Raw genomic sequence first — 27,042 nt, 5'->3', positions numbered from 1 at the left:
GATGATCTTGAAGGTCTCTTCCAACCTTGATGATTCAGTGATTCTGCATATCCCCTTTGTGACCTCTTGAAAGGCTAGTTTCTACCCTGTTGCCATCTAGGGAAAATAATTTTTAGTGTCTATTTACTTTACCCTGCTGCTTATCTGTGTGAGCAACTAAAGAGGAGATGTTTCACTCTTCCCATGCAAAGAATGCACTAAATGTCTGTTTGATCTGGGTCTAGGATCTGTGGTTTGGATCTCAAGCCTAACTAGTGCTGTCACCAGTCGAGGAGAAAATACTACACTCTGGACAGCTCCAACACCCTCTCTTTGACTTATAGCAAAAAATCAAGCTCTTCCATTCACTGAAGTATTTACAGCTCAGCAAGGATATTGCAAGTGAGAAAGGTCAGTAGCTGGAATACAATACAACACGTACAATTTTGTATGACTGATCAAACGTCCTTTAAAACAAGTAAACAGTGTGTTACATATAATCTAAACTAATCTTCCCCGTGTTCCCTCCAGAGTGCCACCCGGAATGTGCTGATCACGACGAAGAGAGCACTTTCTGTGCACGTACTGACATTGTTATATCGCAGCATATATCACAACGACTGTTTCTTTCGGTGTTCTTTCCTCTCCTCTCCCGCTGCGCGGCCCCGGTGGTGCTTTAAGACTGCGGAGGGCTGGGGTTAGCGCTGCCCTCCGCCGCGCCGGCAGGCAGGGGAGGTGAGCGGTGGGCTCAGAGCGCTCCGAGCCGCCGGAGAGCGAGGAGAGAAGGCAAGAGAGAAGGGGCAAAGGAAGATGTGCCCGCCTGCCCGCCCGCCCGCCGCCGGGCCGAGGGGAGCCGTGTGAGGAGCCGTGCGAGGAGGCGTGCGAGGAGCCGGCTCGCCGCGGCTCGGGGCCGGCCGCCGCCGGCGGGGATGCTCGTGTGGCCGCGCCGGAGGATTTTGTCACCTGTGGCCCTGCCCCCGCCGCCCTGCGGGCGCCTCCCCGAGCCAAGGACACACCTGGGCGCCGCGCACCCGCCTCCCGCCCCCGCCGCCGGCCGCCTCTTCCCCCGCCCGAGCGCCGGGCGAGTGTCGGCGGAGCCGCGGGGCTGCAGGCGGGGCTGAGCGCTCGCTGGGCGGACGAGCGGCCCCGCAGGCTCCGAGCAGCCACCAGCCGAGGGAGGAGGAGGAGGAGGAGGAGAGGGCGAGCGCGAGCGGGGGAGCGGCGGGGGCATGTGGATGTTGGCCGTCGCCTTGCTCCACAGCATCTCGCATGGTGAGCCCCCCGCCGCGGGCACCTTTTTTTTCCCTCCTGCCCATCCTCGCCCTCCCCGGGAAGGGGAGCGGGTCGCGGCGGTGCCTGTCGGGGTTGGACGCGTCGCGCTGGCTTTGGGCTCGCCCTGCGAGCGTTTAAACTCGCTTACCCAGCAAAGTGACAGCCCGCGAGTGAGCGGCATCTCTGCAAACATCAGAGCAACCTGCGCGGGGAGGGGGGGGGGGGGGAGGCACTAAGGACATCTTCTTCCCCCTGTCATCCTGCCGTTCCTTCTCCCCTCCCCATATGGCAAAAGGACGTGTTCTTCTGGAACATCTGTCATTTGCCACCTTGCAAAGGAAAGAAAACTAACGTATATAGTATTCGGGAGGTCTTAGTTTGTACTATTAGTTTGTCTCCTATGTATTGGAAAGGTTATACGTGGTAGCTGTGTGTGTTGTTTCTGCTGGGCTCTAACGGTTTCCTATTAATCCTTATATAAACGTATCTTCCAAGAAACTGAATTCAGAAATAGGTTTTTGCACTCGTGGAAGGGTATTGGGTACAAGAAATCATTGGGGCAGACGTCCAAGGCACGGGGGGAAATTCTGTTTCATGATTAGGAAGTATTGACTTCTTGAGTTAGTATTAACTGCTGAAGACAAATGAGATCTCGCCAATCCCCCATCAGCACCACCCCCCCTCATCTTGTAAAGGTTGTTTAGGGGAATCTGATTGTTACTTATGTGAGAAGACTGTAACACTTGAGCTGGACGTATACATGTAGGCATTTTGCCATTTTCCCACAAAGCTTTGCCAACTCCCATCAGTCACGACCTGAAACAGCTGCTGATCACTTTGGAAAACTCCGAGTGCAGAGATTTGTCTGTGCCACAGGCTTAAAGTGAGGTCACCAGACTTCTTTTCATATGAATCTGGAAGAAAATCTAAATACAGAAATAATTAGAAAACCCATTCCTTAGAGTGAAGGTTTTGGTATGTGTATTAAAACTATTTGAAAGACAGAAATTTAATTCAATGACAAATGCTAATGTGCTATAATTTCAGTTCTAAACTCATAGAAACCCCAAACTTAATATGGAAAAATCCCTTAAATTGCTGTGGTTTATCTTATTCTTCAACAGTTGTTGTCATTTGAAGATTCCAGTCAAGAAACTGTTTTGAAATTTTGGACTTATATGGCAGAATGTTTCAAACATACTGAATCTGGCTTTTTTCAAAAAGGATGTATTCTGCCAATTAACTTTTTGATCAGTCTTAAACTTATAACTAGATATGAAAGTTAATACAGTTCAGTAATTCATCATCTAGCATATTCTTTGGGTTATTTTTTTTCAAATAAACCTATTTTGATAGAATATCTTCTTGAGCCATTTATTGACTTGTAACCAATTAAGCATAATTTTGTATTTCTATATCCATGTCTCTGGCAACAGCAGGGAGACCAAAACAGCAAGAAGTTATTCTCTCAACATTGCTGTGCAGGAAAGACAGGAGATGTTATGCAAGACAGGTGTATCTTTTTGAGATTTCTAGCTTAACCTTCAGCTAAAAGATGCTTAAAGCCCATTGTGTTGTGGTCATATCGTTTCAAAGAAAGAGATAGCAGGAACAGACAGGCTCCAGATATACACAACAGGAGTGACAGAAGCAGGAAGGAATTCTGTGTGAGAGGAATGTAAGGTGGGGAGAGAGGAAACACTATGCTCAAGGAAGAGATGAATCAGCAAGGATGTGAAAGCTGTGTATGAAACAGGATGTATGAAACGTGCATCCCTGATTGCTCTGGAGACAAACCCCTGGCATTCTGTGCCCAGTGCCAAGTACCCAGGTCCTCCCCTCCCCAGGACTGTGGCCTTCACAGCCCCTCTGTGTGCTGAGGTGTGGGGTGGCACGTGGGGGTTTGTTTTGTTTATAGTTCTGGAAGAACTGTTCCAGAATAGTGGAGAAAATGCATTTATAACCTACTTCCCACGCCACTGAAGCACAGTCCTCTCCAGGAAAGGCAGGTGAGCTCTTTTTACTTGCCCATTTTGTCTCTTGCACAGATGATATTGATGCTGTTTACTTAGTAGCAGTCACTTTATGAGCACTTAATCTCAGAGAAAACCCAACTGTGGTAATGGTTAGTAAATGTAGGCTTGTTAAATGAACCACCATTATCTAAAAATAAGTGTTGGTGGTGAAGAGATCGATTCTGACAGGTGGCTATACTTAAAAAAAAAAAAATTAAAACCCCACCCAAACTCACAAAATAATTCCCAAGGAATTGAACAAGAAGTACCACAGCACCAGTGTGTGTTGGATCTAGATCAGCTTCTCCGTGGAGAATGGAGTCAGTGGTTTTGCTACAGATCCAAGAGGTTGACCTTGGGAGATCTACACCAGCCCTGCTGCCCAAAGCAGAGCCAATGACTATAGCAGGATTGTGTCTTGTCAAATTTTGAATAACTCCAAGGATGGACACTCCATAAACTCTCTGGGATACCTGTGCCAGTGTTAGACCACCCTCATCATGAAAATAAACACATTTTATATATATATATATATATATATATATATATATATATATATATACACATACATATATAAAAAAATCTTTTTAAATAGGGCTGCTTGGTTTCTATTTGTGTCTCTTGCCTTTTGTCTGTTCACTGAATACCACTGAGAAGAGTCAGGCTACAGTTTCTTTACACCATCCCATCCAGGATTTTTGATCCTCCCAAGCCTTCTCTTCTCCAGACTAAACAGTCACAGCTCTCTCAGCCTTTCCTCATGCACTGGATTCTCCAATTTCTTAACAGTCTTTGTGATCCTTCACTAAACTCACCCCAGTATGTCTGTGTCTTTCTTGGTCTGAGGAGCCCAGAACTGGTGCACAGTGCTCCAGATGTGTTGTCACAGGCGATGACAAGGCAATTTTGATTTTTCTCCTTTCATCCCAGTCCAATGTGCTGCTGTCATTCCTGTTGCCTTTCATTTTAAGGTGAAACCCTTCACTGGACAGGATATCCCATTGCTTCTCTATCACATGTTCTTCTCCTCTACTGCTGAAGTCCTCCATAACACAGCCCTACCAAACTTCTCCCATGAAGTACTTGGAGTCCTTTTCCATCTCCAACCAGCATATGAATTTCCACTTGTTTGCCAAACTTACGCTCAAGTACTTTTCTGCTCTTGTATAAGAATTTCCTCCCCAAAAAGCAAGATCTCCATTAGCTGCCTTCAAATCCTGCCTGTGGGCTTGCTGCTGTTTAAAAACTCAGCAACAGTTGGCTGCTGTGGACATTGCTCATCTCACTTAATTTAAAGTGTTTATGGTGCAATTCACTGGAGCTTCTCCACATAATACATGGAGAGAGAGGAACAGGGGCTTCCAGGGTGCATTTTCTGTTTTACCTTGGACAATCACTGTAGAATGGGAGAAATCATCTCTTAAATGTGCTTATTCCTCCCTTTTGACTATTAAAGCAGGCACAGGTACCTGGATGAAAGAAAGAGAACTGTCTACTTTACAACCTTTTGCGTTTCTCTGGGTGACTCCATGACCTGAAAGGCACAGAGAATGTCTCTATCTTACACAATTTGCATTGGTAAAACTTATGTTCTGTACTCAAAAGTAAATGCAAATGCAGTTTCCTCCATAGTTTTCTGTTTCCTTCCTCTGTAAGTGTAAGCAATGATAGGTTGTAGAAAATGCATTATGGAGACAAAATTATTTGTGCAGGGGTGTGTAAGCACACAGTTTGTGGATGAGCTAATGGGTATAAAGTGTGGGCAGAAAAGAAAAGAGGGGGATCACAAATAGATTTTTTTTGTGAGTGGACTTGAAAACATTGAGTTGCACCAAGTAAGAGGCAGGGCACCACAAAAGTTTGCATCTGGAGCCAGGTTTGGTGAAAGCTGTGATGTGGGAATGGCCATGGGGAGTGGGGCTAGTGGTAGGCTGTCCTTGCAGAGAGAGGCTTGGGATCTCTGAGGTCACCCTTTATAAAAGTCTTTCCAGCATATGTGTTCCAGCCCCATGAGCTGTCAGGAGTCTTTATTTTTGTATATTCCATCCCCTCTCTAACTGGTCCCTCCTCACCAGAGTAGCTGAAGGTTAAAAAGCTTTTAGGCTCTTGCCTAAATGTTTTGTGAAGGTCTCTTCCTCTACTTTGTCAGATGTTTATGGTCTCACAGAATAGAAACAAGAACTTTGCGTAGAAATAATACACAGGCTCCACTTGTCACACAGAAAGTCCTGTATGGTATGAAGGAAAAAATATCTCCTGTACTTTGTGGTGTCTCACGAGGGTGCACCAGGAGGAATGTCACTGATGCAGACGTGTGAAGGGTGAAGGTCTGGTTTTACTTTGTATTCCTGAGTCTTGGGGCAAGCTGTGTGGAGAACCCACGGCAGCCTGCTGCTGTTCCTGCTGTATTATCCATGACAACAAGTTGGCAAAGAAACTATTTCTTATGGTTCTCCCTCTTGCAACCTCCTGGAGGAGCCGACTGGAGCTCCTGACGCAAGACACACTTGGAGCCAAATCCCCTCGTGGAATCCACACCCATAACTCCATGGAAGCAGGAAGAGAAGCAGATGGAAGGGCTACTGTGGCCCCACAGGAGCAAATACAATTTATATCTGTTTCCCTTCCCCATTTTAACTCCCCCCTCCCGTGGTTGGCTGTTGCTTGGCAACCCTGCATCCTTGCTCCACCGCTGCTCTGCTGTGCTGCTGCTCCCCTCTGGCCCCCTCCTCTGCACCAGGGTTGGGAAGAGCCATGTTCTCACGAGCTCCCAGCAATCTGCAAGCAGAGATGCTGTCTCTTCATCAGTGCTTGGAAGCACGTGGGAGCCACCTGAGGATTCTGTGCATCGCCTTGGGCATGGCCAGCTCTGCTCTTCTGGTGCCTCCAGTGTATTGACTCTGGTCAGGGGGGTGTTGGCTCCCAATAGCTCAATTCTTCTTTTGTTTGTGTGGTTGCTATTCTGTGTAAGCCACTGGCATCCTGGGCAGGTAATAGAAATCAGACTTTGGCTCAGGACCAGGGATAGCCTTCTTCCCACATAATTACAGCACTTAATGGATTGCACTGTAACAATTATTAAAGGCAGGTCTGCAGAGGTTTGAAACCATCATTAATTTTTTTTTTTTAAAAAAGGCTTGTTGAAGCTGTGATATTCCTTCAAATTTCCTCTTTCCCAACACTACTTCTTAATAAGAAGCAGTTATGAGTATATATACATGCCCACATCCAAATCCAGAGTGGTCCTAGATGTCTTGTTAAAAGGCTCTAACTCCTAATCCAAATAATGGAAAATCAGATTTAGAAATGAAATAGTGCTCTTGAATCAGGCCTTTCATGCTCCAACATTATGATATGTGCTGTGTGGCACAGCTATGCCTATGATTTCAGTGTATGTAAATCATTCCATAATACCTTGGCATTACAATCATTTAATGCTGTGGTCTTTAATGTCTTGTCTTTGCACATACATGAGACACACAGAGGGGTTTAGTTGATCTTTTTTTGTAGACTTTTGAATGGATATCTTCAGTGCCACAATGCTTGTATGTCATGTTATGCCACTTTCTCTCGTGAGAACCAATTAGCACCAAGAGAAACCTTTCTGCCCTTCTGCAAGCCCAGATTTTTGCCCAAGACAGTTGCCTGATATGTTCTGTGCTGTGTCCCCTGCCTTCATCTTTAGCTATTTCACATGTCCCTCTTCCTCCCCTTCCCCTTTTTTATGTCGGGAACAAACTTGTTTGTATGAAGATGTGAAAATTTAAAAAAAAAAAATATTTCTCCTGGCTTCTCCCTTCTGAAAGGAAATATTTTTCCTTCAGTTTACTGTTCTTTCAGCAGCAAGAATCTTACCTTCTCTGTTTGTTTGCAAGGTGCAACGCAAAAAGAAGTCTGCACCACCAAAAAAAAAGAAAAATAAAATCACTGCCCTATGTTTTGATGATGTTACTTTAAATAGAGAAATCTGGTATTCTCTCAAGAAAACATGAATCATACACGGGGCTTTAAAATCCTTCCCACAGACTGGATTTTTCCATGCCTTACTCTAGCATGGTTTTCTAAGAAACATCTTTGTCAGCTCCTCTCCTCCTTCTCTCTAATAACTTTTGAACCTGCTGTCCATTTTCAATCCATTTGTTTGTTGGGTGTAAGCACAATATAATTAAGTCATTGCTTTAATATGTGTGTAAGTGTATAAACATTCACCCAGGCAGAGGAGAGGGAGAGACTAATCCCACTCCAACTTCTTTGAAGCACTGGAAAAAGTAACAGACATCTGACTTAGGTCTTGAGTCTTCTGACCAAATATCCAGAGGAAATTCTTTTTTCCACTCTTTTGTGCTCACAGAACGACCTAATGGGGTAGGTTTGCTTTTTCACATCTTCCAGATGTTACTGGAACCCCGGGAATGAGCTGCACGAGAAAAGAGTAACTCCAGGCAGGGGAAAAAAAAAAATAAAAATCTCAATTTTCTGGTTTAAAGCTCAGTGTGTATTAAGCCATCTAGAGTGTTTTGAAAGCTGCTGCTTTAATTCATGAGCATATCAAGACTGAATGGCTAATTGTGTGTATACTGTAAGAACAGGTCATGCGAGAGAGCACATTTTTTTGCCAGATAACAATATTCTTGCACATTATCAGCTTGGAGTAGTCAGTGGTTCCAGATGAAGTATAGGGAGCAAACTGTACTTATTCCCTTGTATTTTTTGGGTGGACTACCTAGGTACCAGCAGCAGAGATGCTTTAACAAGTAGTTGCATGCAGATGCTAAGATTTTGTTTCTCCCTCCCGAGTATTCCCAGCTTCACAGTAACAAATAGAAGCTTTTCAACAGATATCTTCTTAATGGTACTTAGAGAAAGAGAAATTCCTTTGCAATTCTTAAGTGTCTCATGGCAAATATTTAATTTTTGCAGCTTGCCTTGATAAAAATGGCTGACTGTGAGCTTATAGATATAAGCATTAAGCTTGGTAGCCAGTGAATATCAGAAGGTTTAGCGATTGGTTTTGACAAGCATTCAACATTTATCTGAATCTCTCCAGTATCAAATCGGGCATGAAGTCTTCTGAGGAAAACCTGTTCTCACAAGGCTTTTGATTCTCCATTTCCAGACCAATGGAAGCCACTAAAAGGCTTTCCCACTTCTGCTCCTCTTCCCTTCTTAACCCCTGGTCCCTTTATCACTCTTTGAGATTATCTTCCTTTATTTTGGGTGCAGTGACAGGACTTTAGTTTACCTGTAAATCTGGGGGAGAGTGGTTCAAACTTGCCATCTTCAGCTTTAAAATAGATGTGAATCAGAAAGAAGATGGAAAATATTTGGTTCAGAAGATTGATATTTGAATGCTTTGGACTGTATTTCAGCCAAATATTCACAAATCCTTTGCATGACACATCTTTGCATGTTTTCATCAAAAAAGAGGAAAAAAATTGTTTACTGAAATACTCCAGGTTTTGTTGCTTTACTGTTATTTCAGGGTAATATGCTTCTTGCTTTGGTTTTTGTTTTTGAACTGCCAGGGACTACAACTCCTTTCTCAGTAGAACTGAAAACATTGTTAAATCTTATTAAAATGAAAATTATGAATAAATGTAGAACTGAAGTCAGTTTACTCAGTTGATAGCTCCCAGTGGTTATCTTCATCTTATCTACAAACTAATAACCAACATTTTCCTTTCAAATAACTACTCTGCAAGAACACAGTCCTGTAGACTACAGTCAGGGAACGAGGTCAATAATGAGGAGAGACAGAATGGTTTAGAAACTGAGGGATGGCTGAGCCAAGGTATCATCTCTTCCAGACACTGGGCTGATCAGCCATTTAGATTCTGTTTTCATGCATGTTCATTTTTTATTATCCCCCCCCCCCCAGGTCTTCTGACTGTTGAGAACTTCCTCTCTCTCCATGCTTTCTCTTCACTTCCTCTCTGCTTCCCTCCCATTCTTTCCTCCTCCAGGTGCTTTTAAAACCATTTTCAAAGCTGAAATTGCAAATGAGGGGTTTTTTTGCGTCCTGAATGACAATGAAGGGCTGTGTTTGAATAGCTGAATGCTTCAATGGCAGATATTTGACCGAGTTCCCTAAAGCCCAAAGCCTATGAAACCATCCATGATCTGAATAGAACCAATTACTCCTGCTGCTCCCAGCCCGGCCTCTCCTTGGAAGATTCTTTTGTTTTTTTTTAAAGTCCCAATCAATGCAGGTTTATTGCAGACAGGCCATTTTATCTTTTTCTTTGAAAAAAAAAAAAAGAATTTTCCTGCAAGACTGGCTACAGAAGTTAGAGACCAGGTACCTCATCTTCCAGTATGGGAACGTGAAACATTCAGCCACTTGGATCATTGTAACCTACTTAATTTTCACAAAGTCGTCTTTTCACAAGGCAGATTTCACTTGGTGTGTTGGTCTGCTGTGGTTATTCCTGTGTGTGTCTGCTCACCTAATATGAGACTATGACTTAGATGCACTGGAAAATTGGTTTGCAACCTCAACATTTAACCCTTTCCGTGGATTTCCGTTGAGCTTTCTGCTCAGCTGAAAGCTGGTGACTGGGTGGCTTGTTGTCAGACTGTTCATGCTGGGGATATTTCTGGATGTGCTTCGTGCTGGTGGCTCGGGGGAGAACTGGAATATGTGTGGCCAGAACTCTCAGAAGGTATATTGATGTTCTGGATATCCCATTGGAGTCAGATGGCTCACGTACATTCAGTGAGGTCCTAATCCAGAAGTCTTCCCCTCGTGCTTCCTGCAGGATAATGTGAAATGCTGAGTGTCTGAGATACTTTTAGGGTGATCATGAGCTGATGGGCACTGTTGCCATATCTCTGTTAACTTCAAGAGATGTTCCTCTCAAAGTTTGTGTGATAACTGCAGAAAGCAAGGATGGTCAACCTGATATGGTCAACGAGTACAAGATCTAAATCCAGTTTAAGCACTTAAATTTAGACTATTTTTAGATTTTCTACTCTTATTCACAATTAATTTAAGAATTCCATAAGATTTTTTTTCAGAGAAGATATAATTATGTTCAAAGTCTAATTGAGATATCTTTCTGGAAAATGACTGAATTCGTTTTTGGGAGAATTAAGTAATTTCCAGCCACTTAATCTAGGACATTCTCTTTAAATCAAACAAACAGCAACAAAAAAGCATAAATGGGGATTCTCCTTGGTTCATGACCTTAACTAGCCTTGATTGCAGTTGAAGCCTGATCATGCTTGATTTTTTCAGACTTGAAAAGTAGCATTCTGACTGATTTCATGTAGTCTGTGTGGAAGTTATCATGTAGTCTTCTTTCTCCACTTTGACAGATTGTTTCATTTAGGTTTCAGTCAAGTTATTCTCTGAGCAGCAGAACCAGTGAACCCTGCTTTCATGCAAAATTGCATCCTGCCTTCCCCCTCCCTCCTTAAACCCAGCTCAGGACATTGATCCCACTGCCTGGTTGGCTGGCTGCCGCCAAAAAATGTTATATACCTGCTGAAAGTTGGTCCCTTTGCCTTTTGGTGCGCAGAAGAACAAATTAAAGTCTTACTTTTCTAGTTTGCATCTGCTGTTGTTGTTTTAAATGAACTGAAAGGCACAGAAACTTGCTTGAGACTGCTCTACAGGAAGCTGAAATTTGCCAGGGGCTACCAGAGTTATGTAGATGAGTAAAGAAGGTAGAAAGGTATAAGACAACGGTATATTTATTCTGTGTGGTAGAGCATTGTATCTCTCAAGCCCCAAACATGGTTTGGGCTTCAAACAGGGAAAATCAGCAATCCTGAAAGAGCTGCCTGAACAAATCTGCCATGAACTTCTCCAAAATGCTCTTGAATCTAGACTTAAACATTTCTGCCAGTCACTAGCTCTCTTATAAACAGAGATTAAAGTATTGTTATTTTTAACAGAACTTCACTCCAAAGAACCCCAAATTTCTCTCCTTTTTTTTTTTTTTTTTAATTTATTCTCCCCCAAGACATTTGTACTTCTCTTTTTAACTTTTGTTTAATGGCATCAGATTCTGTTTTCCCCTGAGCAGCTTTCCTGGTTACCCACATCTTTTTCTTAAGGTCGGCCATGAGTCCCTGCCCGACACTGGTCTCATCTCTCCTACTCTCACTTCAGGGCTTCAGTCCCTCCTGGCTGATAGCCCAGCTCAAATGGGATGCAGGGAACTCAGTTCCTGCATGATGGCTTTCCCTGTGCTTCAGCTGAGACTCTGATTTTCTCAAGAATTAGAATGAAGGGCCTTATACAACACTCTGGGAGGGCATTATGATCTTCCCTGTATGGCTTTAGAAATGCCTCCAAATAGATATTCCTCCCTGTCCAGTTCTGTTGCTGAGCTTTCTGCTCGTGTTCATCCCAATGTCTTTTTGGGGGACGTCCTTTCTTTGGGTTTCATTGCAGAGCACGAGGCAGGGTGTTGGCAGCGTGGCAATGTCTGGTGTTATACAGCATTTTTTGAAAAAAAAAGTCATCTCCCAAATGTGAAGTCATCCTGTTGGTAACACACTGGGGATTCTGCAGGTTGAGATTCCTTATTGCTTTGTTGTGTTTGCTTTTCATCTTACAGCTTAAATTCAGAGTTGCCCTAATGCTGTTATGTATTTCAAAATATTGATTTTTTCAGCTGTCTTCATTTAATATTTTTCCCTTTTTTCTTTTCTTTTTATTTTTTTTCTTTTCCTTTTTAGACCAACCTTCACATCATAGATGTGAAGAAAGAATAGACGCAGAAATTGCTTTTAGTTTGAGAGGCTGTAATTTACTCTTTCACTACAGGGGGAAAAGAATTCCTTTGCCACAGAAAAAGACGCAGATGAAAGACCAAATAGTATCTGGATCCGTGTAAGCACTGCAAGATGTGTGTGTGTATATATATATATGTGTGCTTTCGTTCAGTTTTGCACAGACTCTCAGTCAATTATTTGATGTGCTCGCCTGTCTGGGCTGTGACCTTCTAGAAGGGCCCCCTCCTCCAGTCCCCCCTACACGACTTGTCAACACATTAGTCATATACAACTCAGCTGATGCCAAACGGCCGCAGTTCAGCCAACTATTGAGAGGCAGGGATATTCTGCTGCCTTCTTCTATTGGTCTTGGGTTTTTCCACTGTGCGGCCCCGGTGGTGCTTTAAGACTGCGGAGGGCTGGGGTTAGCGCTGCCCTCCGCCGCGCCGGCAGGCAGGGGAGGTGAGCGGCGGGCTCAGAGCGCTCCGAGCCGCCGGAGAGCGAGGAGAGAAGGCAAGAGAGAAGGGGGCAAAGGAAGATGTGCCCGCCTGCCCGCCCGCCCGCCGCCGGGCCGAGGGGAGCCGTGTGAGGAGCCGTGCGAGGAGGCGTGCGAGGAGCCGGCTCGCCGCGGCTCGGGGCCGGCCGCCGCCGGCGGGGATGCTCGTGTGGCCGCGCCGGAGGATTTTGTCACCTGTGGCCCTGCCCCCGCCGCCCTGCGGGCGCCTCCCCGAGCCAAGGACACACCTGGGCGCCGCGCACCCGCCTCCCGCCCCCGCCGCCGGCCGCCTCTTCCCCCGCCCGAGCGCCGGGCGAGTGTCGGCGGAGCCGCGGGGCTGCAGGCGGGGCTGAGCGCTCGCTGGGCGGACGAGCGGCCCCGCAGGCTCCGAGCAGCCACCAGCCGAGGGAGGAGGAGGAGGAGGTGGAGAAGGAGGAGGTGGTGGTGGAGGTGGAGGAGGAGGAGGAGGAGGAGGAGGAGGAGGAGGCGGCGGCGGCGGCGGCGGCCGGACCCGGTGCGCGCTGCCTGGCAGCTCCGGCCCGGCCGTGGGCGCGGCGGGCGAGGGCGAGCCCGGAGCGGGGAGCGGGGGAGCGGCGGGGGCATGTGGATGTTGGCCGTCGCCTTGCTCCACAGCATCTCGCATGGTGAGCCCCCCGCCGCGGGCACCTTTTTCCCTTCTCCCTCATCCTTCCCCTCCTGCCGGCCGGGAAGGGGAGCGGGTCGCGGCGGTGCCTTTTGTGTTAAAAAAGCGTCGCGCTGGCGGTGTGAGAGCGTTTAAACTCGCTCACCTCGCGAAGTGACAGCCCCGTCACCAGCCGCGTCCCTCGGCGTCTGCCTCCCTCGGAACACCGCGGTGCTCGGAGAGAGCGGGGAGAGAAGCGCTTTTTCTTCTCTTTTCTTTCTCATCTGGAAAAGTACAGAATTTCGCCAAGTGCCATATAAATCCGTCAGAGTACACGGGGATAATTTGAAGGGCTTTCATCCTAAGCGGTCGCACTGAGATATTGCTTCCTTTTGCGTTTTTCTTTTTAAGTCGCCCTCTGCTTTCACCTTACAATTTTTTTCTATATATATTTAAGAAGTTATGTTTTAAATTTACTTCACTTTCATCATTTCACCGTAAAGGTACCTACTTTGAAAATTTTTTTTTTTTTCCGTCACTCATTTATGTAAAAATATGCACGGATAAGCATTACATCATCTGGAAATGTTGAAGACTTTCAGTCAATTATAAAGTTAGGAAGAGGATATTAGAGTGGGGATAGAATACGGGTAAATCTGTTCTTTTTCTTCTTTTTTCTTTCCTTTTTTTTTTTTTTTCTTCCCCCTTCTTCATTCTGCCAACTCTTTGACAAACGTTTATTGCAGTTTCTGGGTGTTTTTAGTAGGGGATGGGGGGTATTTTGGAACATTTAGATCTATGTGATGGCAAACCATGGCATACATGAAAATATGTTAAAATTGCTTAAGTTTTAGTAAAATGCACGTTAGCACTGCAGTTTTAAGGACAGAAAACAAATTATGCTGGGGTTCCAGCTATTCTATTGCATTGCCTCCTTCTTTTCAGATTTGAGAATGTAACGTTGCCTGTAATGCTTTACATCCTGACACATAAATCAGAAAGATTAAACACACGGTTCTCCAAATAGGCAAAGCAGGTAGAATAGAAAGAACGTTTCTTGTATTGACTGAATGAGAGAGGAGCACAGGGCAAAGTGTAAGATTTTCCTGGAAGATAGAAATAATTGAACCTCTGGCAGAGGGTGAGGAATGAATGCTGGATGAGGGTGCCTTCACATCTTCTTAAGGATACACTGGATGAGAAAACACACTGACAGGCATGGCTAGTCCAGTGTGAATAGCTGGGTAGGTCAGAAATTGGGAGGTGAATCTTAAGTGGGTATTTAGAGCGATCTTAAAACATTTTTGCGTTCTGCGTGCCACGGAATGCAAAAGGATCGAAAAACCCCAGACTATAAACTTCAAAATTTTGGAATTTCTTTTAGCAGTAAGACATCTGCAACAAGTTCTAACATTAAGAAATTATCCATCCATCCATTTATTTATTTATTTATTCATGACAGCCAGCACTGTGCTTTTCTCTCTAACCTCTTCAGCCAGATACCTCGGAGGGAGAGATTTGCTGGTTGTAAGACAGAAAGAATCAGCCTGAGAGTGTATGCTCTGACCAGTGCTGTTCATTTAAAACTAGATTTGCATAGCAAAGAACCCCATTTCTTTCCATAAATCTTATATATTTTTTTTAAAAAAAGAAAAAGCATGTATTTTTTTCCTAATGTACCGATGCTATAAATTCGTGTTCTAACCTAGTTAGTCCTCATTCCAGGGGTTTTTGAAGAACAGAGTTAATTTTTGCTTTATGAGATTGAAATACTATGAAAATCACTTTCATTTATTCCTTGACTTATGAAGTCAGTAGTAATTTCACTTTCACTTTCCATGTGTTTTTGGATCACAGTCAAACCTGAATTTGTATCCCAAAAATACAGCAGTATAATGTGTACATGATGGATGCATCTGCATGGATTCTGTGCTGCCACATGGCAACATCTGTACATTTGTGACTCTTGGAAGACTAAAATTAAATGTTTTTGTGTATAGCAATATTCTAAGATGAAAGCATTGTAAAAACCTATAGTGGGTGGTTCAACGATTATTTGCAACTTAAAAAGTGTGTTTGTTTTTGGCATCATACTTGATGTCAAAATGCGTGTTTTTAGGGTCTTTTTAGAGGAATTTTTTTTTGAAAACAGCACGTACCTTCATGTTCAGACTCAATAACATGGGTTTGTTTATTAGTAGCACTTATTAGGACCATGATATTAGAGTCAAGAGTCAGGGAATAATATTGTTAAAGGACTTCAGATTGTAATGCAATGTCATATCAGATATGTATCTCTTTGAAGGAAATGACTGCATATATAAATAGATATGTCATGTACACATTTATTTTCATTATTCTGTCTATAACTATGTCTGAACTCCATTGTGTGACAGGCACTATTCTTTTATGGCTTTATCTGGTGGGGGGGGGCAGGTTTCTGCTTGGCTTCTGCCATTGCCATTTCTGAACCCCTTATGGAGCCAAGCTACATTTGCTTAAAACACAGGCACATGTATAAGTAGTTTTCAACTATGTGTTACATCTCATTCTAATTTAACTTGAAAATGTGTAAGAGCGTTCATGTTGGTCTTGGTTTTGAATTTTTTTTTTTTTTCTTTTTTTGAGGGGAGGAATAGCTTGAAGAACAATCCCATGCTATGGGCTTAACTGCAGTTGTGATCTTGGGCTAAATTTCTGTTGAAGATAATGGAAACCATCTGAATAACATGGTTGGCCCCCATGTTTCCCTACGGTCTCTCAGCACAAATACATTTTGTCAAATTAGATATGAGCAGTGTCACTGGGTAGGCTTTATGTTTGTGAAATAGCTTCCTTCTGGGGACAATAAAATACTGACACGCTGTTACATCCAATTAGTACTTCAGAAGCGTGAAACAAAACCTCCCCGAATACCTGGCTAAAGTTTATATATTTTGTGAAGGCTCTAAGCTCTCAGTGCTGTGAGTTCCTTAAAAATGCAGGTAACTATTACCCATAAATTCATTGCAGCCTCAGAGGGTGCGTGGGATGATATAGACATCAGTGGGAGCTCTGCAGCTGAATTCACTACCTTGAAAGCCTGAGTCATGCAGTTATAATCCTGAGCAATGCTTTTGAGTTACCTTCAGGGTTACTCTACCTGCACTGCCTTCTGTGTTACTACACCTAAGTGTTCCAGGAGGGAGCATTTCAAATGAACAGCAGAAGTCTACTGGTCATAATTAGTGAGGGGGCATTTCACTAATTGCTGTGAGAGGAGGAGGGAGAAGGCAGGGGAGGCTGTGAGGGGAGAATGGCCTCCTTCAGAATCCTGGCTCTTCGTTGTAATTACAGTGATCAGGCTGGTTCAGAATTAGGCTGCTGTTTTCAGAAACGAGTGTCTCTCAGCATCATTCAGTCCCTGCTGTAGGTATGCTGAACCCATCTGCAGGCTTCTCTCTGGCTGCATTTCTTATATGCCTGTTGTCCATGGATGCTCTGCTGAAATCAATTGAGCATCGGGAGGCACCCAGTACAGCACAGATGACACTAAAAATAAATTTCCATTAAAATGATTTCCTGTTTGAATCCTTTCCCTGCTGTATATCTATCAATATGGGTTTTAGCAGCATATTAGAAGGCTGAGGAGGATCACACTGCACTGAGAGCAGGGGCTGGGCTGGAGAATGAGTAGCAAAAGCTACGGTGGTGCTAATGATACTCTCCAAAGAAAATGGTGACTCTCAGTGTTGGGGATGAAACATCTGAGGAAAAAAGCAAAGGGCTCTCTTTGTAGAAACGTACTGTGATAGGTACATAGCTGATGTGGAATTGTGTAACCAAATTTACCTTGGAAAGTTTAATGTAGGTGCAGAAAGCATTCAGTTTGGTGTGTGTTTGTGGATGGCAGTACAGCTGATGGTGTTTTTAATCTGGTGTTGCTTGAGCTATGAATAGCTATTAATTAATCACCAAATGCCAAATAGAGAAAAATTGTTATTGCTGGGCAGTCAATGTGTTGGAAATATCTAGATCTGTTTCTAAAGGTGTGTTTCTCCTCTGCTCGGGGTGTACTGATCCAACCCCAGGTTTTGGGGGTGGCCGGTGGGGTTTCCTCCCCGCGGAGTGGGAAATGCGCTGTGCCTCCTGCCTGGTGACACACGACACTAGTGGGCAGCAAACCACACGAGTCACAACGATTCTGAAAAGCTGTGGGAGCACACAGAGCCCAGAGAGGCATTTTGTCCGTGTTTTTTCTATCAGTGCTCACTAAACTTTTTAACTGGTGGACGCTGCGTCTTCTTTCCACAGCACCGAACGTCAGATGTGTGTGATAATGAAGGTGGTTTTGGTAGTGTTTAAAGAGAAGTTGTTTTCCAGGAATGGTAAAAAGAAACCCATAAACCCTGTTAAATAGGGTTTTATTACAACTTTTTTTTTTTTTTTATACAGTCATGGAATTGTTTAGGTTGGAAAAGACCTTTCAGATCACAGAGTCCAAATGTTAACCCAGCACTGCCAAGTTCACCACTAAACCGTGTCCCCAAATACCGCATCTGCAGGTCTTTTAAATACCTCCAGGGAAGGTGACTCCACTGCTTCCCTGGGCAGCCTATTCCAAGGCTGGACAACCTTTTCCATGAAGAAATTTTTCCTAATATCCAATCTAAACCCTCCCTGGTGCAACTTCAGGCCATTTCCTCTCATCTTGTTACATTTTGGGAAGAGTCTGACCACCACCTTGCTACAACCTCCTTTCGGGGAGTTGTAGAGAGTGAGAAGGTTCCCCCTGAGCCTCCTTTTCTCCAGGCTGAGCCCCCCCAGCTCTCTCAGAAGACCTGTGCTCCAGGCCCTTCCCCAGCTCCATTTCCCTTCCCTGCACACGCTCCAGCTCCTCAATGTCTTCCTTGTCATGGGGGGCTCAAAACTCAACACAGGATTCAGGGTGTATTTCAGTGGCATCTCCGCAGTGCTGCTACATCTGGAAAAGTTTAGAAGCTGGTTTTAATGTTGTTTGTTCTCTAGTAAACTGTTGTCATGTAATATACTGATAATTTGGATTATTTGGAAAAAATCTCATGGGTTTTGATGAGTAGCTCATCCAGAAAGTTCCTCCAGCTCATGAGCCTGGGAGCAGCTGGGCTCAGGTTGGGCCTTCAATTTTTGTTTTTGTGTGGATAAGTGTCTTAACAAACACACTACTGTCTTAGGTGAGGGAGTTGTTTGGGGTGGATAAATAATCTCCTTTATTTAATAAATATTGAAGTGACAAAAAAAGCAGAAAGCAACAAAACGAAACATCTTTCTGGGTAGTGGACTGAAGAGCAAAACGATGGAGTTTTTTAGTTTCCCCTTAAAGTTTACTCTGGTTAACAAAGTGTATGTAGGATCAAGGCCTGTTTGAACATAGCACTCATTTAGCCTTTGATTTTATTTGCTGCCATTTATCAATCTATTGGTCTAGGAGTCTTACAGACTTGCATCTTCTACTTTAAAAGCTGAGGGAGGCAGAAAAAACATTATATTCACCTTAATTATTCTAACATACTTTTTTTTTTTTTAAATGTTACTCCTTTTGAGCCACTGATATTCTAAACATCCTACAAAAATCTGTTTAAGCAACGTAAGTCTGTAGATCAGAATACTTAATTATTTCAAGGTGAATGTGTAGGTGTCAGCAGTTAAATTACTTGTTTCACAATACAGTTTGAGATATTTTCACAATCCTATTTAATCAGCGCTTTATTTCCATTTAAACTGATATGAGATCAATGAAATTAAGATTTCAAATTATGTTATTCTTCACAAGAAACCCTATCTTCTCAGTGTTCACCTCCCTGGCCCTTGTAAGGATTTCATCAAACAATTAGTGTTTTCAAAAATAAAACATAATATGGGAGATATTTCACAATAAAAGCCTTTCACAGCCCAATATTTTAGAGCACTGAAGAGAATACCTTTAAGAACAAGCCCCTGATTCCTCAGGCACTTGTTAGCACTGTGAGCTTTTCTTATCATTGCTTGTCTTTTGATACTGCCATTCACACAAAAAATCCTTATTACCTCATAAGTATTTTTTTTTCCCATCAGGGCATTGAATTACTCATCAGAAAAAGAGAAACTAGGGTACATAAATATATGCCTCTCATAGTGCTATGGGCAATGTTATGACATGTTCTGAGGAAAGAAAGAAGGGCAAATGGATGGACAGACAGGCTGACAGCGATTAGCAAGTCTTCCCAGCATCCCTATTTAAGCTATTTTTACTTAGAAGGCAGGGAGTAAGACTTAAGAGTGAGCCAGCAATCCTATTTATAGAAAGCCATTTCTATGTGCAAAGGCTTTGAGAAAGAGAGTCACCTCCATCCTAAACACCAGCCTCCCTGGAGCTTCCTCATAATTGAGGGAGAGATCAGCCCGGCGACCCGAGCTGCATCACTGATGCGCCTCTGCCGAAGCTTCCAGAAGGACAGAGCCTGCAGAAATGCAGGATGTGGGGCCATGGGGCAGCCCAAGAGCACATCTGGAAATGGCATTCTGCTAAACATCGAGGTAGCACATACCAAAGCACAGACAAGGATCACCTGAGGAATTTTTTGCCTCCGTGTCCACGACACCCTGTGAGCTGGAGACCGACCGTCCTGCTCGTGTAGCTCTTATGTCAGGGACACAGTTCCTTCTGAGATTTTAAAATATATATATATATATATATATATACACATTTCTACACAGAAATGCACGTCCATGTAAATCTGGGATACAGTTCTTTCTGAGGTTTTAAAATATATACGTATTTCTACAGGCAAATGCAATGGTACTCTCAGGCACTCTTGGGGATGGCCCTGTGCAGGGCTAAGGGTTGGACTTGGTGGTCCTCGTGGGTCACTTCCAACACAGCATATTCTGTGATATATATATATATATATATATATGTGAATCTGTATAGCTTATAATTGCTTAAAAACTACTGTGTGTGGAGAATTTGGCACTTGCTTTGCTGTCTGACTGTTCTGATGCTATTTTCTCCCAATTAATTACACGGTAATCCCATGCAGGAGATTTGTGTCTTAACATTTATGTTTGCACTAGGCTAAAAATTATTCTCACTTACTTTCTGTCATCTTTTTTTTTTTTTTTTTTTTGAGTAATTTTGGGGAACCCTCCAGTGTTTTAAGGATATCAGAAACACGATTCTCGAGATGACCGGGGATATTTCAATAAACTAGAATATAATTACGTGGCACTGCAGCTACAAATAGTTGCCTATCTACATAATCTACTCATAGTGATTCTATAGATAAGATTGTAGGGTTGCTCTGTCTATATAAATATCTGTTGGCGTGAAATCCTCTCATGTGGTTTTGCAAATTGAGTGGCTTGTGCTGAGCCTGCACCCTAAGGGTGTTTGTCTCAGATCTGCAGAGTGCCAGCCCTCAGTGGCTCCATTTTATAGGTGCCACAGAATTAAGGGGCTTGGTGGAAAGGTTTGTTTCCTGTTCTGTTCTTAAGAGGCGTCTCCGTGATGATAAGCTGTTGTTCAGCAGAGTTTTCCAGAGGTTCAGTTGTTAGTGTGGAGTTCAAATAAAGAATGTCAGCCTTTGACATGTGGCTCTTGGTTAAGCTGGCTCTTGTTTTAGCCGAGAAGAATTGCTGGGATGCTGAAATGTGCAGGCTTGGAGGAACCCATATGTTGTTGTTACAGCGTGTGCTGGACTCCACAAATCACATGGCAGGATTTGAGTGCACAAAATGCTGGTTGGTTGCTTTTTCCCAGACCATGGAAAGGTGATGCATGAGTTGTAAGCTCTGGCTATTCCTAAATTCTCTTCTGCAATTGCTGTTCTATCAGAAATCATGGTGTGTTGGGGTCTGTTTGGTTGGTTTTGCTTTATGGTATTACCTTCTGAAGTCTTTGGGTTTTTCTGGATGAGTATTATCAGGAATTTTGGCCCTGACTCAGGAAAATACTGTGAATGCATAAAGTCAGTCCCTTGATAATTAAGAGGTGGGCATGTGACACGCTGTTAGTCTGCTTCTGGCTTGAGCTAAGGACAGAGGAAGTCCTTGACAAAGTCCTTTTTGTTATGAAAAGCAGATTCTAGTGTCCCTGGCATGGGATCTTGGTGGAAAAAAATGTCATTCAAGCAAACCAGGCTTCAGGTAGACCTCAACTAAAACAGAAAAAACCTTCCTGTCCTTCACCATGCAGAAGGTCCTGCACACACTACACATCCTCCAGCTGAGTTTTTTCCTCCCATTAGGTGACTTTTCAGTGGGGCAGTTTAAAAGCCAGTTCACACATTATTTCTAGGCAGGTCAACCATATTTTGTGTTGAAACTGCAGTTGTGAAGCACAAAGCGAAGCATTTGCTAAGTCATGATATGAAGGAAGCAATTTTGGGAACTGTCAGTAGAGTACAAGTTCTCTAGATATGTCTGTAGACATGCAATGTAGAGGTTTTTTTTTTTCATAGTTAAGAGATTTTCAGGTGTCTAGAGTAGTATTTGCATTTTACTAGTTTCATGCTTTTAGCTGTGTATATTTGGGAAGCTTTTGTTTGTATCTTCCTGGTTTTATTGTGTGACCTGAAGGTTTCTCTTCCACAATGACAACCTTTTCCACAGCCCTGTTGTGCAGGGGTTCTAGAAACAAGATTTTAAGCATTTCAAGGGAAAAGATGAGAAGAATGCAGAGCAAGATTCATCTAACTATGGGAACTGAGTGATGGGCAATGCTTACCATGTTTTTTGTTGTGTCAAATGTGGCTGAGGCTTTTTGGTCTCAGCTTTTTGTAAAAAAAACCCCATATGTGTATATATATATATATATAATGCAAAACAAATGCTTAGGGGAGAGGGAGGGATAGGAGTATGAACTGGATTTTTAGTGTGGAGGGTAAAGGGGTAAAAAGGGTGACCTTGAAACTACATGGGTACCCAGACAACATTGCAAGGTATAAGAAGAAGGAGGGCAGGGCATTCAAAGAGCATGAATCCCTGTGGGACAGCAGGAGGACAGTCCCTGAAGGCAAAGTTTGAGCTGGACAGTTTATGGTGAAGGACTCTCAGGTCTTGGCTGCAGTTTGCAGCGAGGAGGGCAAACCTGAGCTTATTCCTCTGTGAGGTGGGGAACAAAACAGTATCTGGCTTTGGGACTGCCCAGTGCTGGTCCCCATCACTGTGTCTTGGCTGCTGGTCTGTCCCAGGGAGGAACCTGGTGCTCTCCATGGATCCTGCTGTGCCTAAGGAGGGGGTACTCAAACTCCCAGCTGCCCTTGCCCTTCACTGCCTGCATTCTGATTTTTCTCCCATTTTTGTCCGCTCTTGCTGTTCCATCTCTGATATAGGCTTAGTTCAAGGCCTACAACCCCTCCTCTCCCTATTATTCTTAGTTATTTATAAGTATTTTGGTAGGAAAAGTATTTCTCCTGTCCCTAAAAGCTTTTCCCTGAGGCAAACGGATTTGGGGGGAGTGTGGGGCGGATCAAGGATGGAAAGCAATCCTATGAATGTCAGCGCTGCTGTAGGGCAGGATGTGCAAGTCCCCGGTTTGAGTGAAGGAGGAAGGAGCTGAGCTCCTTTATTGGGCAGGAGGGAGATAATTAATCCTCAGGAATAGAGGCTGAGCTGTCAGGCTTCCAGAGAGGCACTGGCAGTGGTGATTTGCTGTTCAGCTGTTGGGAGCAGGAACTGGCAGGTTTGGTGCAGCGGGGGCTGCTCAGCGCATGTGCCCGAACACCCAGCTCTGGCTGTGTTCTCCTGAGGGCACTGCTGGCTGGAGGAGGATGTCTCCAATTCCCCACTGGAGAACAGCTCCTTGTCTCTACATCAGATTGGAGAGCTGCTTGCTTAGCAAGTCCTGAGGAAGACTGAACAGTTTGGGTGGGAGCACAGCCTGGAGCATGGAATGCTTCTTTTGTTTTTGTTTTTGTTTTTGGGTTTTTTTCCTAAGGAAGAAAGAAAGGTTTAGGTTTAGCTTTTCTATCCTGGTCTAGAGCAAAAATCTTGTACAAATGCCTTCCTTTCTTCCCTGTTTTTTGCCTTTACCTAGTGCACTGATGCTTGAGAAGGAGCAGGGTGACTGCAGAGAGATGTGACTGTCCTGTTAAAGTGCTACATGTGCTCAAGCTGTGTTTGTCCCACTAGTGACTGAGCTGGAGGCCTTTGGAATATCTTACCAGTGGCACACATGAAGCCAATGCAGGGGAAAAGAAATGCCTGTCTGAAGACATTCTTGCTGTAGCAGTTCAGTGCATATTTATTAAGTTCAAAAGTTACTTCCTAGTGGACAAAAGCAATTACAGTATTGCTACCATGTCTCAAAATGGATTTCTATAGAAGAGCATAAAGCTGATTTTTAGTAATGGCAAAAGGAGTTAATGAGGTTTTTTACAAACATTTTGCTAAATAACAGTGGTCTGACTGCTACCTAATTTCAAGAATTTTTGAGAACTTTTGGTGTCAATAAATTGTGTTTCTCTCTTGCCTGTGTTCAAAGATAACAGCCTTGTTTGCCCACCATGTAATGCAGTTACTCTTCTTCCCCACATTGTTTCTGCTGCTTTCAGTCCCTGGTGTGGATAAACATTGGAATAATTGGTGTAGGGGTTAAGGTCAGCTGAGCATCTCAGCTCTGGCATTTCCTAAGGCAAGTGCATTTGGCCTCGTGCTCAGAAAATTTTATATAAAATAAGTAGCATGTATTAAATAGCTTCCAAGTGGAAAATGGAGGCATTATGACATGGCACAGTGCTGGTACTCTTACAAGTGGAAGATCTGGGGGAGCTGCACTCGTGATTGCAGCAGGGGGTGCTGCCTTTTGGCTCAGGACTGCTGCCCTCTCAGAGGGAAGGGAGAGAAGAGGGATTTAGGGGTCACTTTGGGAAACTGGTTGCTGTTCTCTTGTGTTCCAGCCTATATCTAAGCATGGTGCAGTCTCAAGTAGTGTCACCAGCTCTGTCACTCCCCTCTCACTTTGCCATATTGCAGTTTTTGAGAGGTGATGCAAAATCTGCTGGCTTTGCTTTTAAGTTGTTGCTTGGAAAGGAAGCAAGCAGGAATTTAAAGCTAGATGTTTTAAACATTTGAAAACCCATAACTTTTAAAATTTTAATGGAATTACTTTCACTTTTTAATTAAGTGGACTCCATGTATGCTGGTATATGATCTCTCTCCTTGAGGCAGGAATGCTGCAGTGTGGTAGTTCTGCCTTTATGTCAGTCAGAAACAAATTTATTGCCTTTTAACTGGGGCTCTGGACACCTTGCTCTAGTGGAAGGTGTCCGTGGCAGAGGACTGGAACTAGGTGATCTTTAAGGTCCCTTCTAACCCAAACCATTTTATGATTCTACTATTAGTTCATCCATCAGTGTGACAATGCTTTAAAGTGATATTCAGCTCTTTGTTGCTGGGATGTGTTCTGGAACCATCACCTGCAATGGAGGGCTGCTGCTCTCTTGAGAGCTCCCAGACTCTGCACAGTGACTGCACACAGGAGGGTGCCCAGTGTGGACAAATCCTGGGGTAAATTGGCCCTGTGCTGTAACTGGTTGCCTTATTTTATCAATGTACAGTCATTCTGAGAAGCTGAAAGGATTATTAGTAATAGCTCTGTAAGAAGGATATAATCAATTTAAATTAGCTCACGGCTGAGCCTGTATGATCTGGTGTCTTTAAAATGTAGGTAAGCAGCTCATCATTTTGCTTCCTTACATAACATTGTAGGAAACTTTTTCCAAGTCCAGTCTTGTGGCACGCAGGGACGTGGGTTAGTTGTGGACTTGGCAGTGCTGGGTTAGTGATTGCAGTCAATGATCTTGGAGGTCATTTCTAATCTAAATGATTCTGTGATCTTATCTATAAATGTTGCAGTTCATTACATTCAAATGTTTTTAATGTCCCGAAAAAATATCCATTTGAAGACCTAAACAGTTATTAAGAGTAAGTCAATTACATTGTTTTGTGCAAAAATTCAAGTAAGAGACCCCTCCAAAGATTCTTTTTCCTCTTCAGCTTCCTACTTCTCCCCTTCCTCCTTTCCATACAGTCTTCCAGGCTTCCTTCTGTCCATACATCTCTTCCTGCCCACTCTCCAGATACAAGTGACATTTTATTGCATGGGTAAATACCAGGGGGGATTTTTCCGGTCTCTCCAGATTTCTGCTTTACAGAAGTGGTGTGATTTTAGCAGGGAAGCCAGACACTATTACAAAGCAAAGCTCCCTTAATATCTCCTGCTTTTCCATTCTCGTCCGCTCCGAGCCAAAAAACCCAGCTGATTCAGACTAATCATTTCAAATGCAGTGTGTAAAAGGACACTGATACTTTGCTGTATCCCTGAAGGTTATCTGAGTGATCCATAGTTAAACATTCATGTGGGAGGCTCTGGGGGAAACAAGGAGGGATGATTATAATGGGAACACAGTGGGCTGAAGTCTGTGCTCGTGCTCAGGTCTTCATAAGGCAAACCAGGGTAGTGGGGTGTTCCTGTGCTTGTACAGCCTGAACCAAGTCAAGACTGTAGACCCAGCTTCAACAGCTCTCATGCTGGAGAACTGTGATCCAGGACACTGCTTTAAACTGCTTCTTCAGCACCACCATCCTCAATCTCTGCTGTGTTTTATTAAGGAGAAAAAAATTATCTGTGCGTGATCTTGCGTCATTAAAATGTGCTGGGTGCCCAAGGTGTTTCTTCGTCTGCTCCTCTAGCAGCTTTTCCCCTCAAGTGATTATGCTAATTAGTGTTTGATCAGATGATTAAATTATAATTCGATTAATCCTACGTGCTAAGTGCTCTGAATGCATTTCCATCGCCTCAGTGCCTTGTGCTTAAGCACATTCCTGTTTGCAGCTTGATAGGAGGCTCCTGCCTTTCCCTGTATCTAATGGATTTTCTGTATTAGAAACACTTTGGGATACAAAAGGAAAGGGCTTTTTGTTTTCCTACTCTACTGAACAGACCCAGAAATAGATAGGTTACCCCTAGATGATCTGAATGTTGCCAGGGATTAAAAATAAAGGTTCCAAGCCTTTCCCCCCCCCCCCCCATTATTTATATACAGACCTCACGTCCCATTCATAACTTGCCAGGATAAAAAACTGTGGCACAGCTAAATCTTCTGTCTGATTCTATTCTGAGTGGTATGTTCCCCAAATAATTCTCCCTTTTTCAAAGCTAAAATGTGTTTTTGGTCCAGAGACTCCCTTCTTTGCTGAACAAATTTTTCTCTCTGTGTGTGTAAGAGAGGAAGAGAGAAGGTTGTTTCTCCTCCTGCTACCTGCTCTCCCTTCCCTTTTCATCCAGGTTTATTTTTGCATGTCATCTGTAGGAGATAATCTCCACAAGGGTGTAGAATGGAGAGAACACACTGAAATTATAACCTTGGTGCTGCTAAGAGATTAATGCTTAGCTGCAGCATTGCTTTCTTTGTCTTTGGGGTCCTGGATTTTTAGGTCATCTCATTTCATGTGACTCAATTCTACATATTGGAGAAAAACAATAATAATAATAATAATAATAGTAATAATAATAATAATAATAAAACTTTTAAAGAAGAGATATTTTGGCTTTGAATATTAAAAATGTACAGGTGTTAGCGAAATATGGTAACTTATTTCTCTATTTTTATGGAGGTAGACACCAGTGTCTTCCTCTGTCAGAGGCTATTTGATAGTAATGAGTGGCCTGAGTTCAGAGACAGGATGTTAAAATTAAATCCTTTGGTTTGTTTCCATTCTACAGTGCAAAAAAACATTATCATGGAGCAACCTCCCTCCCTCTTCCCCTCTCTCCCTCTCATGAATTTATCTCAGGGGGAGTGTGAGACAGATTGAACTCAGGGTTGCCAAGACCTGTCTTGGGGGATTTTGGTTTTTTTGTACCCCAGGTGTGGGAAGGTAGAGCAAGGGAATAGGGATGTAAAGGACGTTTTCCCTTCCTTCTCCCTCCCTTT

At 43.5% G+C, this 27,042-nt stretch overlaps 1 protein-coding gene across 2 annotated transcripts in view; it reads left to right on the top strand.

Moving 5' to 3' along the window:
• Positions 1-12,539: 12,539 nt before the first annotated feature.
• DSCAM (DS cell adhesion molecule) overlaps positions 12,540-27,042 on the top strand; it is a 448,565-nt gene continuing 434,062 nt past the window's right edge. Inside the window, exons 1-2 of one of the 2 annotated variants that reach the window (XM_032678157.1) lie at positions 12,540-12,909; positions 13,063-13,130. In XM_032678157.1, the coding sequence (XP_032534048.1) occupies positions 13,088-13,130 (43 nt within the window). In that variant the 5' untranslated portion in view covers positions 12,540-12,909; positions 13,063-13,087. Of the gene's footprint in view, positions 12,910-13,062; positions 13,131-27,042 lie in introns of those variants that run through there. The other variant, XM_032678156.1, reaches the window with a different exon arrangement.

This window comes from Chiroxiphia lanceolata, chromosome 2 (assembly GCF_009829145.1).
Source record: "Chiroxiphia lanceolata isolate bChiLan1 chromosome 2, bChiLan1.pri, whole genome shotgun sequence".
In the NCBI taxonomy this organism is placed as follows: Eukaryota; Metazoa; Chordata; class Aves; order Passeriformes; family Pipridae; genus Chiroxiphia; species Chiroxiphia lanceolata.
Note: the sequence above shows the minus strand (reverse complement) of the source record. Positions and strands in the feature narration are given on the sequence as shown.